The sequence below is a fragment of the Priapulus caudatus genome, unplaced genomic scaffold (assembly GCF_000485595.1).
Source record: "Priapulus caudatus unplaced genomic scaffold, Priapulus_caudatus-5.0.1 Scaffold1974, whole genome shotgun sequence".
In the NCBI taxonomy this organism is placed as follows: domain Eukaryota; kingdom Metazoa; phylum Priapulida; class Priapulimorpha; order Priapulimorphida; family Priapulidae; genus Priapulus; species Priapulus caudatus.
The window spans coordinates 68352-87305 of NW_014579035.1; the positions used below are offsets into that span (position 1 = coordinate 68352).

The 18954-nt window shown below is 46.1% G+C and overlaps 2 protein-coding genes across 2 annotated transcripts; both read right to left on the reverse strand.

Annotated features, from left to right (window-relative positions):
• Nucleotides 1-794: 794 nt before the first annotated feature.
• Nucleotides 795-6259, reverse strand: LOC106818011 (Bardet-Biedl syndrome 7 protein homolog). The gene is made up of 5 exons (XM_014822725.1): nt 6172-6259; nt 4502-5641; nt 3838-4113; nt 2531-2947; nt 795-1920 (listed from the first exon to the last, which is right to left on the reverse strand). The coding sequence occupies exons 2-5, from the start codon at nt 5627-5629 to the stop codon at nt 1558-1560; spliced, it is 2184 nt and encodes a 727-aa protein (XP_014678211.1). The 5' UTR covers nt 5630-5641; nt 6172-6259; the 3' UTR covers nt 795-1557.
• Nucleotides 6260-6356: 97 nt separating this feature from the next.
• LOC106818012 (vacuolar ATPase assembly integral membrane protein vma21-like) lies at nt 6357-8543 on the reverse strand. Its single transcript, XM_014822726.1, has 3 exons — nt 8448-8543; nt 7468-7571; nt 6357-6836 (listed from the first exon to the last, which is right to left on the reverse strand). The coding sequence occupies exons 1-3, from the start codon at nt 8474-8476 to the stop codon at nt 6703-6705; spliced, it is 267 nt and encodes an 88-aa protein (XP_014678212.1). The 5' UTR covers nt 8477-8543; the 3' UTR covers nt 6357-6702.
• Between the last annotated feature and the right edge of the window lie 10411 nt (nt 8544-18954).

An 18954-nucleotide genomic window follows, 5' to 3' on the forward strand; every position in this document is an offset into this window, starting at 1 on the left:
TAAAGAATTGCACCGATCTACAGGCATTTGAAGCATTCGAAAACGTGATTTTTTTTTTAATTAAAATGACCATAATAATCTAGAGATATCTGAACCTATATATCCGGATTAAATATGCACCTTAGGAAACTTATTTTGATAAAATACTCATTTTGGTCCAGGTAGGCCCATTTTCAGCATTGACATGTGTGCGTCGTTCATTACTGCAAAACAATGACTTGCGACTTACTAGTCCGTATATGCCGGAGCGGGTCACAATATATATAAGAAGGTGTGGTAAAGCGAGTGTCACTATGCCAAGCCAACGTCGAGTGTCTAACACAACACTATGCCATCAGCAGTTTAGTGATCAACACATAACAAACATTTCTGTTTGCACAGCATTCACCTTAGCTGCACTACAATATGTGCTATTGCTAACTAATTCGATGCTGGTGGTTAGTCCAAGATAAAGGACTACACCCTAAGCAAGACTAATGATGTCATTGTTTTTATGGTAATCTATTTTTACTCACACAGGCAGGTGCAATTATGAATATGTAAGTTATTAAGAATGCGCCTTGAATATAGTATCACATGCTCGAATGCTGCACACAATAGTCAGCTGTGACATCTTTCCTTCAACATCAATATGCGACTTCACGTGACTAATACCTATCCTAATCGTTGTTGTTTTTTCAAAATCACAGAATACCAGTAAGTGTGGGAATAATTGAATACCAGTAAGTGTGGGAATCATTGAAAACTGGTAGTGTGGGGAATCATTGAATACGCGTAAGTGTGGAAATATTAAATACCGTAAATGTGGGAATCACTGAATACCCCGGTATGTGTAGGGACCACTGAATACCGGTATGTGTGGGAATCACTGAATACCGGTATCTGTAGGGACCACTGAATACCGGTATGTGTGGGAATCACTGAATACCGGTGATACACAGTTGATGAGATGCACATATCTCAAAAGTGACCTGTCACCTCTGTCCGAACGAGATAACTGTGTCATCCTACTAGAATATCATTGCCCTTACTGGCCAAGCTAGACTAGTTCAAACGTGTTTCACCACAAATAACGACTTTTTGGCATTTCGTTACCAAGCTGTTTTTTGGATGCTCCTATGGCGACAGTGATTGGTTAAAACTACCTGTTAATCACACCAGGTGGTCAGGTGAATTCTCACCTATATAGTGGTCCCAGCTTTAACAGAACGAGCTCGGTGAGGGGTGAGGTGCGAGAGCGCATGCCGGTGCTGTTAAACTACCGCGTCAGCAGTTCTGGCCAGTGCTAGAATATATGCTAACGACAGTACTATGCTACTGCAATGCAACACCTGAATTACACGCACCCACGCACGCACACACGCACGCACACCAACAACCATAATGTACTAATCCATCGGCTAATACGAACCAGCATAGGCATTCGACACATGTAACGACCGACCGCCACACCAGCAACCACATCTGTTACAAACACGGACCCGCGCAAGCATCACCCACACCTAACGACCCCCCCCCCCGAACAGCACCTCCCGTTGCCACGGCGACGACGCATCATCACGCCGACTTGAAGAATGCGATGAGCGGCTGCAGCTCGTAGTTGTCTAGCAGCTCCAGCAGCTGCGGCACGCGCGCCTTCACGTCGGCGCCGCGAAACTTGTGCCGGTCGATGAACAGGTCGGTGACCATGCCGTAGAGACGCTCCAGCTGACACGGCTGCTCGCGGAACTCCCGGCGCAGAGCGTCGTCGTCGCGCAGGATCGCGCGGTACTCCGCGGCGAGGTACGCGTCCGCGTCCGCGTCGTGCGCTGCGAGTTCGCGCAGCGCCTCGACGAGACGCACTTTCTTCGCGAGCGCCAGCTGGTGCTCGAGCTTCGGGTGGATCGTGGCGAGAACGTGCGAGACCGAGTCGTCGCTCACCTGCGAAGACAAGCGAACGTGAGATAATATGGCAAGTTTCGGGTGGATCGTGGCGAGAACGTGCGAGACCGAGTCGTCGCTCACCTGCGAAGACAAGCGAACGTGCGAGACCGAGTCGTCGCTCACCTGCGAAGACAAGCGAACGTGCGAGACCGAGTCGTCGCTCACCTGCGAAAACAAGCGAACGTGATAAAATATAGCGAGTTTCGGGTGGATCGTCGCGAGAACGTGCGAGACCGAGTCGTCGCTCACCTGCAAAGACAAGTGAACGTGAGATAATATGGCAAGTTTCGGGTGGATCGTGGTGGGCCCGTGCCAGACAGAGTCGTCGCTCACCTGCGAAGACAAGTGAACGTGAGAAATTATGTATTACGTGAGCGTCGGGGGAAACAACCAAGCATTAAGAAAGAAGCGAGAAAACCACATTTGACATTTTCCATTGACAGTTTTGGGCTGACCAAAATCGCCCGAGTGACTGAAAAACAATGCTCGCCCTACACCCTAAAAATAAAGTTTCCGGGCACTGTACACGCTTACCTATATATTTGATATAATTATTACATATACGTACAGTCCATTTATATAACACTTATTTACACAGCCGTCTCACCTCGTAGTTGATCTCGAGGTGTATCTTCCGCGCCGTTGCCTCCTTCGTGATGAAATCCTTCAGGATGGAGATCGTCGAAACGTTGTCTGAGCGGAACACCGCCTCGCCCTTCCTGTACATGCACTCGAGCTGAGTGTCGAGAAACGTCGAGACAAAGTGGAGGCAGGCGGCCTCGCCCGCGCCGGGACGCTCGGCGACGTCGGGTAGACACGCTGCGATCCACGCGTGCATCTCGGCGTAGCTGAACTGTCCGTCGAGACGGAGCGTGTTGGTGGGGCGCGCGTCGTCGTACGCGTGCGCGCTGCGGTGCAGCGAGAGCGGCTTCACGGCGAACGTCTTCACGATGCACGTCTTTGGCTGCAGCCGCGGCGTCACGTAGGCTCGCAGCGTGCCGTACTGGCCCTCGATCGATCGCACCTGCCACGAGAAATGCTCACAATGTATAACATATACCTACATATATCCATATATATATTCATATATATATATATATATATATATATAAATTTATTATATTACTATATATATTATATATATATTATTATTATATATATATATATAAATAAATGTAGGAAAATAGAATAGGCTGTTAAATTCTAATCAGCAAGCTTTCGAGCATAATCTCTCTTCCCCGAAGCCAGTGCCAGTGGGATACTACAACGTGGCAGGCTGGACTTGGATGGCGGAATAAATTCACTCTTCGTTTTATATATTAAACGTTGATTCTTCAGTCTTTACTTTTGAAATACAACAGTCACCTTCAACTCGACATTAACCCTCAAAACGTCACCTTCAACTTGACATCAAACCTCAAAATGTCAACCTTCAAACGCCATGCACCTTCAACTCGACATCAAACCTCAAAACGTCCCCTTCAACTTGACATCAAACCTCAAAATGTCAACCTTCAAACGCCATGCACCTTCAACTCGACATCAAACCTCAAAACGTCACCTTCAACTTGACATCAAACCTCAAAATGTCAACCTTCAATCGCCACCGTCAACTCGACATCAAACCTCAAAACGTCACCTTCAACTTGACATCAAACCTCAAAACGTCAACCTTCAAACGTCACCTTCAACTCGACATCAAACCTCAAACCGTCAACCTTCAAACGTCACCTTCAACTCGACATCAAACCTCAAACCGTCAACCTTCAAACGTCACCTTCAACTCGACATCAAACCTCAAACCGTCAACCTTCAAACGTCACCTTCAATCTTCTTCAGTCTTTACTTTGGAAATACAACGTCAAGCCCCCCCCAAACTTTTTTTGTAAATGTAAAATAAAGCGCAAACCTCACCTTCAGCTCGAGGCGGGTCGTGTTCGCCTGGCAGCGGTACGTCGCCAGCAGGAAGTTGCTGTTGCCGGGGTCGGCCGCCGCGTGCGACACGACGGCCGAGTTGCGGTCCACATCGAGCAGATCCACCGGCACATCGCTCTGCAGGAGCACATTGTCGATCGCCGTCTGACACTCGATGGAGAGCGCGTAGGACGCGTCGTCGCTGCTCAGCACGAATCGCACGCGCGTCTGCAGCTGCGGTATCGCCGAGACGCCGTCGTCGCGCCGCGTCGCCGCCTGGTGGTAGTGATGGGAATCGTTTGGTGTTTCGTCATCGATCATCAGTTGGGTGCAACCGATGATCGATGATCAAAGGTAATCGGTTGAATGTTATTGATCGCAGCTACGAGATATTGAAATTTATCATATATCATATAATACACTGTTTTTTTATAATACAATATTCTAAAAGCTGTAACATTATTATACTTGCTAGTAGTAAGTAGTAAATCTCACTTCGATTTTAAGCTGTAAAGCTTTTGTTAGTAACCAAAAAAATACACACTAATTTTTTTTATAATTGATTATTTCTTTTCATAATCAAGCGCTAATTAGTCGGTTGCTGCAAACGACTGACTTTCGATTATAATCGATAATCGATAATCGATAGTCAGGACATCACTACCTGGTAGCGCTCTCGCTCTTGCTGGACGTTCGATGTCAGCTCGTCGATCTCTCCACGCAGCCTCGAGACGCGTTCCAGCGCGCGCGGACTCACTGTCGACCCCGCCGCCGCCGACGACTCCTGTCGCAGCCGCTCCGTCGTCATGCCGACGACGGCGCCCGCGTACGTCGTCATGGCGACCTCGGCGTGGCCCGCGGCGCCGACGACGCCGCCGCGCACGGCCGTGATGCCCTCGTTGCAGGCATGCGAGAAACGCAGCGTCGGCTCCGCATCCTCCTCCGCGTCGTCGTCATGGAAACCGTACACCTCGAGGACGCCGTCGTCTCGGCCGACGATCAGGTCGAGCGTACCGTCGCCCGTCACGTCGTAGTAGTCGAGCGCCGTCACGCTGCCGCCGCCGCCGCCGCCGACCACCCAGCCGTGCGCGGGCGTCGTCATGCCGACGCGCAGCAGCGCAACGTGGCCGTCGTCGGTGCCGTACGTGATCTCGTCGCCGGTGGCGCCGCCCGTGCCGCGATGCAGCGCGAGCGCGGTAGGGGGCGCCGGCGTCTCCACTTCGTAGAGCAGCTGCGAGTCGCGCAGAACGCGCATCAGCTTGTCGTTGCACGCGAGTACGGGCGTGGGGGCGCCACCGTCGCCGCCGACGCAGACAACGTCGTTGATGCGGTCGCCTGCGAGGAAGTAGTTTGTGTCGATGAGGTCGTGGTAGTGGTTGTAGATGAAGTTGCCGCAGAGGAGGAGGTCGGCGCCGCGCACGTGCATGCACGTGATCGGCTCCGTCATGTTGCTCTCGAAACCGAGAAACTGCTTGCCCTTGCGCGCGTAGCCGCGCACAGCGTTGCCCGCGGCAACGAACACGTGGTCGGCGTGCGCGCCGGGCGTGCCGGCGAGCGTGACGCGGCTGATCGCGGCGCCGGGCAACGTCTTGTAGATGGGCACCGCTTCGCTGCGCTTCATCTGGAAGCAGGTGAGAACGCCGTCGTGGTCGCCGACGGCGACGCGCTGGGTGGCCATCTTGCCCGCGCGCGACTCCTTCGTTTTCTCGACGTTCGGCAGGACGCACATGCACTGCGGTGACGTGACGCCGACCTGAGCGTACTCAACGCGCGTGAGCGTCAGTTCCGCCATCTTGCCTCGCTCCTGAAACGCACGAGACATCACGGCGACGTCGTTAATGTGAGATTAATGTAACATGCACCACAACGGGCCCAATAGGTGGCGCCAAGTACTTCCCCGAAGCCAGTGGGATACTATGTGGCAGGTTGGGCTGCGGTGCAATAAATTCGTTGTTCGTATTATATATTAAACGGTGGTTCTTCAGTCTTTACTTTGGAATTACAACCGTTAAACAACCATGGTGCTACCGGAATCGAGTTAATAAGATTGCCTGTGTTCATTCTTAGGCTTATGGTCATTACCTGTTCACGATTAGCTGTTATGTGTTTAGATGTTATTACTAGATTGGGACAGTATTGAAATACGATTACTGTTATGGAATTATTAGATTTTTAGGATTCCACAATGATATGTTTAGGTAATGTAGACCTGGCGTTATAACGACCAGGTGTCCGCCGGTTGTTTGAACTTTCTACAAAAATTGTTAGAAAAATGACAACCAGAGCTCGGAAATTCGGAGCCGATGCAAATTGCATGACTTTAATTTTACCTACCTAGGTTCCTGGATACTGCTTAGTGATCCCTTGTCATGGTAGCAGATCTGTTGAAAGTGGTAGCCTCACTCACGTTGTTATTTCTACATTTTTACCGTAGACGCTCTCAAGTGTTAAAAGCTACGAATCACTTCGTCGTTGTAAATGGATCTACCTTCGTTTGCAAACGTCGAGTCAGCATCACATTTTTTATTTCCCTCCACCTCGTATTAGCACATCGCTCGCTCAACTGGATTGCATGGATCAATGAATTACTGTAGCTATGATATCCAGTTCTATTGTCACTACCTTGCTTTGTAAACAATCAATGAGGCGGTGTCACGTTTTATAATTTCCTCTACCTAATAATACTGATCACCGCTCTCTCAGCTGGATTTCATCAATCAATTTTTACCCTACCATTTCTCACCGCTGCATATATCAGTGTACATCCTACTTCACGAATCCTAAACAATGTGCTGCCAAATTCCCTTCGACTACTACGATACAGAGGGCGTCGCTTCGATGGAAACGAACACAGCGCAACAGTTCCTAGTCTCTCTTGATCGGTTTGGAGTCTTCGGCGATGGCTTTCCAGATGAAGAGTGCTAGTACGGCGTGAACGGCAACCACGGCAACAATGGCAGCATAGATGTAACTCTGCTGCGACGACAGCAGGAACACCGCTGAAAAATGTGACAACCTAAATCTAACAACAACATCTAATCTCCAAAGCTTTTGAAATCAATAAATTCCATAGATTTGTATTCAACTATTTTTTTTGGTAATGTGCTACATCATGCACACTACCTACCTAATAATAAACGACGCCACCTCTGCATTGCACCTACGCTGCAGCATTAGCTGCATTACACGCAGACGTTGCAGGACATCAATTGTACAGTAAAACAGTGTGGTAAACAATGTTTGCATTTTCATCCTATAACTCCACACCTATATGCAAACAGAAGAGAGACTCCCACCATTATTTCTTGTATTATTTCTTATTTTATTCTAATATTATTTCTTATTCTCACAGCGTCTGTGATACCCTCTAAAATTACATCCGACATTGTGACAACGAAAACGCTCTTCAGTTTGTGCATAGGTGTGACGTTATTGTGTAAAAATACTAAGTTAATGCAGAAGTCGACAAGTAGTATAGTTTATCAAGTAGGATGTGTGCATAATGCATGTAACAGACTACGTGCATTTTTATACATCAGTTGTTTACATAACTTAACTGTTCGTTGACTAGTCCGATTAATGCACTTTACAGTTATGACGACTCTTTTAACATGTCTTCCAGACTCTTACCTTCAAATATGAAAAATTTACTGAAGAAGTACAAGAAAACGGGCACAACGATAATTAGAAGACTGTAGAAGAAGAGTCTTCCTAGAACCTCAGGATTCTTATCTCTGCAACAAATCAAATCACATATGCTTAGAATTGGAAAATGCTTTGCATTGCTTAATGTTTCTCTACTCTCTTTCGTCTATTATTAGTATAACTTTCCGTCAATCTCATTCAAATGCTCCTTTACAACACACACGTTCACCGCACAAACGCTGCTCTAAACAAATAATAAAAATATACAGCAGGTGGGAAAGTTGTTTGCCTCGTTTCACACAAACACGGCACAAAGACACAACTAACGCCCGTAGGGTCTATGTCTCCCTGGGTACTGCCGGAACGTACCCTGGCACTATCTAATATGCCGGAACGTACCCTGGCACTATCTAATATGCCGGACCGTACTCCACTAACGAGTCTAGGGAGTCGCCTACACCTACTCCCTAACCATATCAGATAGTTACCAGGGTACGTTCCGGTATACCGGACCGTACCCAGGGTATGTTCCGGCAGTACCCAGGGAGACATAGACCTTATCTGCACAACTAACCGCTTCCATTTTGGCATCTATGCGTAGCGAAATGTTCACTTGTTTGAATTATAACTTTGATAACTGGTACTGCCTAATTTAGCAGATATTCTGAAGCAATTCAGCTGAAGAATTCTTGAGGAAAACTCCCACTCTGCCTAAATGTGAATGGGAGCAAGTGCCTGTTTATCATCCATACCTTCCTCACCACACTACTTGTACGGCCAATGAACGCAGCCGTGTGTGTGTGACGTCACACCCACCCGATTTATGCTAGTTTTGCTTGGCTGGCCTCGAAAAGAAGGGCCCTAGTCTAGTTAACATGTCCCACAAATACTTCATGTCTACAATACAATACACAATCGACAATGTCTTCTAAACTAGCTCCATAAGGAGCTCGAAAGCAGGGCACCTTGAATCCAGAATGCAATGCGGTGGCATTACTCATGTTCTTGATTTCATTTACATTTTCGGGTAGTGGGGGTTTTCCACAGGAATTCACCAGATATCTCTGGAAAAAGGTACGCAGTACCAGTTGGAAAAGTCATAATTCGAACAAGTGAACATTTAGCTATGCATAAATACCAAAATGGAGGTGGTTAGTTGTGTATTTGTGCAGTGATTATGTGAAACGAAGCAAGCGTTGTGCGCAGTTTGCGGTCACGCTTTCCCTCCTGCTCCATATTTTTGTTGTTTGTGCACAGCGGCGTTCGTGTGGTGAATCGTGGAGTGCCAGATCATACGATTCATAGTTCGGGGCCCCAATGATATATATATTATATAGTTTGCATGGGCTAAAAATGTGGGGTGCTAACTACTACTAGGTTTGAGCCAGAGAAACATTAAGACTTTGGTAGTAAATACATTTCGTGTTTATTTACAATCATTTTGTTATTATTGTCAATATTGAAACGATTCGTCGTCCCAAGCCAAGTCTCTGTGCTCCGGCCCAAGGAGCTAAATATAACAAGGAGAGGAAGCGGATTGGCTGTGTTGCTTTTCGCCACAAGGACGCCATCTATGGACCATAATCAGCTGAAACGCCTGTGCAGACCCGAACCCAGAGACAATAGAACACTAATCTGTTCTAGGCCAATATGACCAAGTATGGCAAAGATTTGGGTCAGATATGCGGGCGCTTCCTCTCCTTGTTATACTTAGCTCCTTGCTCCGGCCAGGCTCCTGACTCACAGAGTCCTAGCTGTGGGGCTGCGACTATAGGGTCCCTAGCAGTGGCGTAGCCAGCAATTTGAAACAGGGGGGGCCAAGGCGAGGGAGCGAAGCGACCGAGCTTAGCTTTCAAATATGAAAGGTGTATTTACTTCATTTTTGACTTATTTGATGGCCAGCAGGCTAGGATGACATCTAGGAACTGAGAGATGGACCACATTAAGAAATCACGGGGAGCATCAAAGAGGGCAGCGGCGTCTCCCCAGGCCTAGGCCACTTGGAAGCGGCTTCTCGATAAAAAAATAATGCTAAATAAACACGAAAGATTTACTACCCAATGTCTAAATGTTTCTCTACCTCTTTTCGCGTTATAATCAACCTGTAAAATGCCCAGTCAAATGGCTCCATTCTGCAACCACGTAAGTACCCGCCCGCCCGGCGCTGAGCGTGCACAAACAAATTAATGATAGCGATAGTAGAGACTGTAGACACAGTGAAGTATTGTATCCCCTCTAAAACTCAGAATATCTTAATACGTCACATTCAATAGCAGAAAGTCAAAAACATGTCACACTATATGATGACCATCTTATGACGTAGGAATATTATCCACATTATGCATTTGACTTATAAATACGTATATTCTCGGTAAACACTTCTCTTTCCTGTCCTATAAGGTAACGCTAATTATTAGTAAGATTTGTATTGAAGCTCATTAATAAGAGTTCGAGTTTGAGATTTAATCAAAATAATTATGTACAACTTTCGTGCGTCAATCTCATTTCAAATACGTATTGTTGCTCTTTAGTGTAAGCCACATTTTGAAGTTGAGTCAAAGGAGACAAGCTAGCAGTTTTGAACAATGTTTATGTTCCAAAACATCAACCGGCAAACTTACCAGACCGCAAAAATGGCCACACACGCGTTTTGTGACTAGCTAGGTCGATTTTGACTAACTCGTCCCGCTATATGCAAGCACCTAGAAAAACGATCTTGGCTTGTTTTTAAAGCTAGAAATAGGAAGAGTTGAGTAGCCGGAGTGATACACCACATTATGTGGTTTAATGCCCGTGAGTTAGCGTTATATTAGACTTTAAATGGCAAAATTTCGGTTGCGAATGTTAGTTTGAAAATGTTGCACTCGGTTCACGCAAATATAGGGTATGACGAAACAACATTACAATAGTTTTTATAAATGATCTGTTGTGAATGAAATGGGACGGTTAAAAAAAAATATACGGCCCACCACCGAATTTCCTAGGCCATGCACAAATGCCACACAGTCGGCTGCTACTAAGAGTGGGGGCAGCTACATTGTTTATTTCTATTGTCTACTAGCTGAAACTTGCTGTAGTTCACTGTACGTAATTGCAGTGCCATTGATTCAATGATAACTTTCTTAGTCAGAACAGAAGTTCGTAACAAGACAGCAAGTTTTTAACCAGTATTAATGCCATCTAATCTCCACATCACACCCGCAAAACCATTATTTAATTACGCTATAGTAACACAAATTACCCACGTCTTGTGCTTACTATAAAGAACAAAAATAAGTAATTATAAAATAATACAGGCAGCAGAGTAGGATGAAGCGTTATCATTATTGGCCGATATACTAGGTTTATAGCAAGTACACAACAATGTATACAAAATTCACAGACGAAGTAGAGCCAACTCAGCACCGAGACTCAACTTTTATTTACAGCGCAGACATTTAATTTAACACAGTCATAGTTGCACAAATGTTTATTATGACAATATATAAAGATAGTAGCGAAATATTTCAAATTAAGAGGGCAAACTCAACTAAAATTAAATCTCATATCAAGCACAGATACTGTGTCAGATGTTCGGACAACTAACGCCCGTGGGTCTATGTCTCCCTGGGGTACTGCGGAACGTTATCGGTACGCGCTGGCACATCTAATAGGCCGGACGGATGATGCGGTACGCGTACTCACTAACGAGTCATAAGGGAGTGCGCCTAACCTACTGCCCCGTAACCATATCAGATAGTTTACGAGGGTACGTTCGCCGGGTAACGGACCGACCCAGGGTATGTCCGGCGGCAGTAACCCAGGGAACATGACCTTATCTGCAACAACTAACACGTCCCTTATCTGGCACACCTAACCGCTTCCATTTTGGCATCTTATTGCGAGCGAATGTTCACGGTTGTTTGAATTATAACTTTGATACTGGTACTGCGTATTTAGGGCAAGATATTCTGAAGCAATTCAGGCTGAAGATATTCTTGAGGAAAATGCTCCCATCTGCAGCGTATAATAGTGAATCGGAGAGCGAAGTATGCCAAATGTTTAATGTTCGATGTTATTAACGGTCAACATACTCAGTTATAACTCACTACTATCACACTGCGACTGGAGAGTTAAGACAATATATGGATATCACATGACAGACCGGTGTTGTGTGAATATCGTATTCAGCAATATTATAACGTATTTTTTAGGTTGAACAAATATGCCCACCGATTTATGCTCAAGTTTTTGCTTGGCTGGCCTCGAAAAAGAAGGGCCTAGTCTAGTTAACAATATCCGCAAGCAATACTTCATGGTCTACAATACATACACAATCGACAATTGTTCTATTCTAAATATATCAAGCTCCTAAGGAGCTAGAAAGTAGTGTTGTAACATTTTTAATTGTGAATCCAAAATGATTCGAGAATATCGGTAGGCATATTACTGCGCATATGCGTATCTTTGAAGTGGTACATCTTACATTTTCGGTCAGCACGAGGTGAGTTATTATACCGAAGCTTCACATGGAATTTTTCACGATCTGCTTTGCCAATCAGTGCTACCGTGGTAAATAAAGAGGATATAACTGCGGACCAGACAGAAAACACAACAGCATCTATATGAAATGTGATAATTCCGAATACTCCCAGATAGTATGAATCAATTAGACTAGTCGCATAAAATACTCAGGTGATAAATGGTAGGGTTTGGGTTTAAAGTAAAACTGATGTATATATTTGATGGCAAGTGGATCATAATGACAAATACCCGAAAGGGCGATGTATGACGCATGATGATTTACCGCAAGTATAATTTTGTTACCGTGCAACCGCTCGCTTGTCCGCACGCCATCCAACTGTCTCACTAGATCACAGGTCATTTTTTGATGTGTGGGTGGCCACTCAAGCTCGAGTTACGCCGCGTGTGGTTCTGAGAATATACTGTAGAGCTGCAGATCATGCAACGATTTCATATACCGCAGCGCTTTTGTGGGAACTTACGCTCATAATGCAAATACCAGGGTAATTGGTTAAGAAATGTAGGCACCAGAATAACTACATTGATAATAGTTATTCATTATATAGTTTGCCAATGAGAAATTAATATAAAAAAGTAGAGTGCTCAAACATAACTAAATGTCGACGCATTTTGCTCCTATAAGGGTTTGAGCCAGAGAAACATTAAGTAACTTTGTAGTAAATACATTTCGTGTTTACTTTATCTCCAATTATTATACAAATTGATGTTGCTAATTATTCGATCAAATAATAAGATAGGGACGATTTCACGATCGAGTACTACTCGCCATATGCCACAAGTCTCTAGTGAATACGCACCGGCCTCCGTAAAAGGAGCCTAAATATAGCAGAATGGAGAGCAAAGCGGATTGGGTAGGTGCGCTATATCGTCTAATTCTAGCATAAACAGGACTCTGATGTCATCCGCTCGATCTCCTGAGTGGAGGCCTATATCAGAGAACAGTACAGTGCATAGCACTACCTGATGGGCAGACGTCGCATATTCGGGGGTCACACTATGAATGAACGAAAAAATGACCTACTATCCCGTAAACACATGAATAATGAGAGAAGCAAGCTAATCGTCCCTAAGGAAAAGGGGTGAACTCCACATAGCAACAAAGTTATGCGCGAGAACGAAATTTGGGGTCAGGATGATGGCAGCGCTTCTCTCTGACCTTGTCGATTCACTCTCACGCTCCTTGCTTTCATTTCAACGACGATCACGAGAACAAAAACAGCACTCTCTGCCAAAGCGGCCAGCCTCACTCGAACTGGTATCTCTCACTGAGAGTTCACTGACGTGTTAAATATGGGGGGTCACTGTTCTGTTGTTCCGGCAAGTATACTAACTGCGTGTTTATCAACCCAATAGTTAGTTGTTTCTTGAGCGCGTAGCCAGCAATTTGAAACAGGGGGGTACTTGGCCAGGCGAAGGAGCGAAGCGACCGATCCCCCGCGCGCTCGCGCGCTGCCAACGCTCGCATAAGGTATCGGTCGTGAAATCCTGCAGAAATTTCTCTGCCGTGAAAATGTAAAGAGGATGAGTGTATTAATCTTTTGAATGAACAAATCAGTGTGGCATCCGAAACTATAAGCTGGCAATTTTCTGGCACACTAAAATTCAGTATCTGCTACTAGGGGTAACTTATTATTTAGTGAAGTTCGGCAGAGATAACCGCCTCGTGCTGTACGTCGTGTGTGCGTGACGTCATGCCCGGCGCGCATTGTGCCTTGCGCCTTTGGCGGGCTTGCCATCGAAACTTGTTTTTGTATGCTTTTTTTTTCCCACTTCGGAGGCCCGATCCCGTCAACGTGGACGATGGCCCCCGGCCAGGCCATGTGCGTCCATGCCGGCATGGCAATGCGCCCCATTACCCCGTGTATAAACAGACCTAGGCAAGGCTCTGAAGTGCTATCACATCGTGTACGGTTTTCACGGAAGAGAACTTTTCTGGCAGGATTTCACGAGATATCTCTGGCGGGATGTAGGTAAGAAGCAAAGGCCAGCGGTTATAATTGCAACTTAGTGAACATTTATGTAAACACAATAGCTACCAAGATGGAAGCCGTTAGATGTGATTTTGGTTACCCAGTGTATCGGTAGGAACCCTTATGCTAGCGAGTTGGAATAAATGAGTGTACGAAGCCCAGTAGTTTTTACACGGAGGAGCGACGAGATAAGATACAGGAAGGACGACCAAAGACAGTGATGAAGCTAATTCCTCATGCGGGTGGGCTGAGATCAGCGCGGTACCGGCTATCTCTTACGGCTACTCCGTATGGGAGGGCAGGGGGGTTCGTGTCAAAGCATACAGCAGCCACGGTACTTGCGCGTAGCCGGTGATACTTGCGTGTTGCATCTGAGGCGATTTGACTTGGAGCAATTTACAGGTGACTTAAGGCGGCAGAAAGTAGGAGGAGAGAGAGAGCTCATTTAGAAAGTATTCATGACGCTTGCCGCTTACATGATGATATATTCTGCCTGCAGACGACAAGTCGAGGGTGCGGGAACCTACCCCTTGAACGCCTCCGCTGTTACTCACTCTTTTTTGCTCACCTTCGGAGACTGTTCGGGGCAAGTGTTTACTGCCCTGTGATCGTGCGCCAACGCAGTTTAAGGAAAGGTCGAATTTTTGAACAAATAAATGATTGATGGACTATGCCATAAATGGCATTTTTGCGTAAATACGAAATATATTAGCGGCACACTTCTCATTTCACATATATTTTCTGTGTGTAAATGGTAAGATTAGTTGTGCTTATATAGAAGCCAATCCCCTTCCATAGGGCTCTCTTCTCTCTCTTCCATATCACTTTCTTGTACTATCTATGTCAATGGAGGCGGGTCATGGCTGCACGCGTTGTGCTCCTCCCCTCGCCTCCATATCAGCTACCTGCCTATGATCCTCATTCCGTCAAAATGCACCTCAGCCAGATATTGACGTTGGAAATTAGTTTTGACTCTGTGTATTATTAACGCCATGACCACGCATTATTGGCATTTGATGCATTGCTCCGCATTCTCATAACCTGTTTCAAGTTCCCATATAAGAAGTTCTAAAAGCTAATTATGTGGCTGTGGACAATAGAGAGGCCACTAACTGGAATGTGACACAGAAACTCATAACAGATCAACGATGTAAAATAAGCAGGTAAGTAATGTGTGTTACGCATAGCTTGTACGTAGTTAGTGAGTTGTGTAGGTGTTGATAGTGCGTTGCTATGTGAGTGGTGAGTGCCTGGTCGTAGTAGTGAAGTGTGTGCGTGTGTGCTCATAGACAGCGTATTATTTGTTTCTAGCCATCTCTATCTTGCACCACTATTTGTCAGATAGGCTAGACTTTGTAGAATCGCATGATTGGTTTCCGTTTTTTTGTTGCCATTTCGGCAGGGTCACGCGGGTAGGGTAAGTATGTGAAGTGGACTCAAGGATTTTTTTTTTTTTCTCGGCCGATCAACAGGGGGGCCATGGGCCCCCTTGTGCCCCCCCTTCCCGCTATGCCAAGTGGTCAGTAGGGGCACGCGCGTCTCCCAAGTCCGAAAACCGAGCGCTGAACTATATGGGAGACGCAGGATCCCAGGATGTACTGTATCACACCCGTTCATCGAACCCACTCTAAAAGGTTTAGAGTTACGCGTGTTAGGGGGCTTAGGAGGCTGCTCTGAACAATGTTCGGAGGACCTCTTTAGACGACGCTTTCGCGAACTGTAGGGAGACGTCACGATATCGCACCGACACAATCGGTGCACCTTGACGCCGTTTCAGGATAAAATATAATGCTTAAGTAATATACGAATTAATATTTACCCTACCGGGGTGAATGTCAAACAAGTATTGTTTAGATGATTTTGCTATTACGAAGCGTGTGGGTCTCACAGTTTCACGTCAAAGAGTCACAGAGTGATTATTGTGAGACACGAGAGGGGAGCAGTTTGGGACTACGAGTCTATACAACTATCACTTCAACCATAAGTATAGGCGCGAGAAAGTTGCGCAGAATGCGGACAAATCTAAACGGCTTCGACCTAGGCTCGTGATAGTTGGTGTATGGTAAGGAAAAGCATCACTGTGCGAAATTGGAGGTACAGGTGTCGCAAAGTCAACCTGGGCCACGCACCAGGGCAGAATTTTCAGACATTTTCTGAGGACATGATGGCTGAACGGAGCGCTCATCGTGTATTAGCGAACTACTAACTTTTTTGTCTGTTGCGAACGCCTGTGGTGGAAGCTGGGTGTGGGACGATCCCTATGTAAAAAACCTGTTTAGCATTTTTTAATTGGCTTATGCACACAAATGGGTAGTCACACTTAACTAGAATTATACCCGGTCTGCGTGACATGCGAAGGACCGCGCGGCAACAAGTGAGAAAGTTGCATCCGAAGGATAGAGCCAATTGGTATCAGGACTCTTTGACCTCCAAAGGAATGTTTCTTGGGATCGTTTATGAAAGCTTGAATAGGCGATAGGGCAGCGCTGATATACACGATTGTAAGATGTCTTCAGATTAAGATGGAGACTGGATATGGCTCCTCATCGCGTATCGTAGTAGGCTATTAGAAAGAATTTGACTGGCCCACACCCTATTTGCAAGACAGAATAGGTAAGCACTCCATCCTTTACTACGCAAGCCTACAGCTGGCAATAGAGAGCTGCCACCTGTAAACCATTAACCGCAGGCAAAAACTTACACGCAGTACTGCATCAACCCAGGCCCCAGATGCCACTGGCAGTGGCCACTGATGGGCAGTACGCAATGACGTTGAGCCCATGTAACATACTGACAGGTACAGGTTGCTAGTGAATGGCCATAGAAATTATATGATTTATAGAGAGCATATACATACTCATTCTTTAACACATGCCTGGATGTATGTACGGCTACAAATGTCAGCAGTGCAAATTTCAGAAAGCTAAATTTGGGTTAAAGAAGGTTATGCTCCTTAAATCATCATAATTTCTATTTGGCATTCTGTTACTGTCAGTATGTTACATGTATACGTATGCCACGTCAGTGCCACTGCCAGGTGCATGTGGTGGTGATATTACTGTGTAGTTTTTGCCTGCGTTTAATTGGTTACAGGTGGCAGCTCTCTATTGCAGCTGTAGCTTGCGTAGGTACACTGGTGAGTGCTTTACCTATTCTGTCTTGCAAAGATACGTTGTGTTGCTATTACTAACGTTACGATGGGAGCTTCCATCTTTAATCTGAAACACTTAACGTCGCGCATCTCAGTGGCAACTTTCAATAACGATCCACCGCAACATTCCTGTTGAGAAGGGTTTGATACATCCCTGTGCATTCCCGCTGTTTCGGCGGTATCGTGAAGCACATTGGGACTACAGTGGTTACTGACTCCCACCACTCCACCACAGAGTGCCGGGCAGTAGAACGTTAGCAATGAGCTGCTGTCGCTCCGACGGCACTCACTGTTGCAACGTATGGAATTTGAGGCAGGAACACTGTCGGCAATAATAGGTGAAAGAGAATATAGAAAGCATTAAAATATTGGTACGTTAAATATAATCTTCCGTATTTGAGTTAGCAATTATATTTTATTGAAACGCTTTCAATGCCTGTGGCGTCCTCCCAAGTTCCGAAAGGCGCGCGATTCACGCTCCCTAAGGCCCCCTAACCCCTAACCCTAACCTAGAGTGTGTGTGTGTGCACTACCGTACATACTGGATCCTGCGTCTCCCGATTATAATTCAGCGTTTCGACTTGGGCAGACGCGCTGCCGCCACTAGGGACCACTGGCACTAAGCTAAGGGGGGGCAAAGGGGCGATGGCGCCCCCTGTTGATGCGGCGAGCAAAAAAAAAAAAAACTCGCTTGACGTCCCACTTCAGCATAACTTACCCTACCCCTACCTGCGAAATGCACAAAATACATTAACATGAAAAATGGAATGGTGCAGCCAAAACATAATACACAGGACGCACAGCACACACACAGCACACACACGACACCACACACACACGACCAACACACACACGTCACAGCACAGCTGCACATCTAACCTGTTTTCGCGTAATCTTTATTTCCGATTTCATTCAATATGCGCTCTACTTTCCAAAAAATAATTTAACCTTTAACTTTTTATGAGGAACTTGAACAGTTATGAACGGATAAAATCGCAATAATGCATGGTACTGCTAACAACACAAATCAAACTAATTCCAATATCTGTCAGTGCTTGAATGAGGACATCAGGCCGTAGCTAAGGGGGGGGGGGGGCACACGGAGCAGCAATGACCCACTCTTCGAGCGAGAGTCACACGAAAATTCTAAGAGAGAAGAGCCTGAAGGGGATTGGTCTATACCACTATTGACCACACCTTAATAATGAAATGAAATGCGCAAAATGCCCATTTTGGATGGCATCACTATTTTCAAAAATTACCTAACTGTGGACAGGGGAAACACCCTCCCGCAGGGGCAGTGTACAGTCGGGGCGTTGCGGCAAGGGTCCGAACACCCTCCCTGCTCGCGCATAAAAGAAAAAAAAACACATCTGAGGGCTTAATTTCAAAAGACCCCCCCTTCGCGTGCTCGCAAGTATGGAATTTGCTTCTAGACCCCCCCCCCCCTGGTCCAAAACTCCGGTACCAGACGCCCCTGCTCCTTACGTAGAATAGCTTTCATCACTGTCTTTGGTCGACCTAACTCTTCTTCCGCTGCCTGAAAAACCACTGGCTTCGTAACACGCATTCTTCAGCTGTCTAGCTAATGGGTCACCACTGGTCGTGTGTAACCTCCAGAGCTTCCCGCGGCGCCACAGCAGGGGCCGATGCGTCCCTATCGTGATCGATCGGAGTGGAAAAAAAAAAGCGGAGGGGGGTTATTTGCCACTTCTCATATATAAGTTAGCCCCTAATACTGAATTTTAGTGTGGCAGAAAATGCCATTTTCATGCAGCCAGCGAATTTTCACAAAAATTCTCCCTACCGTGGAGCCTACCCCGCCCC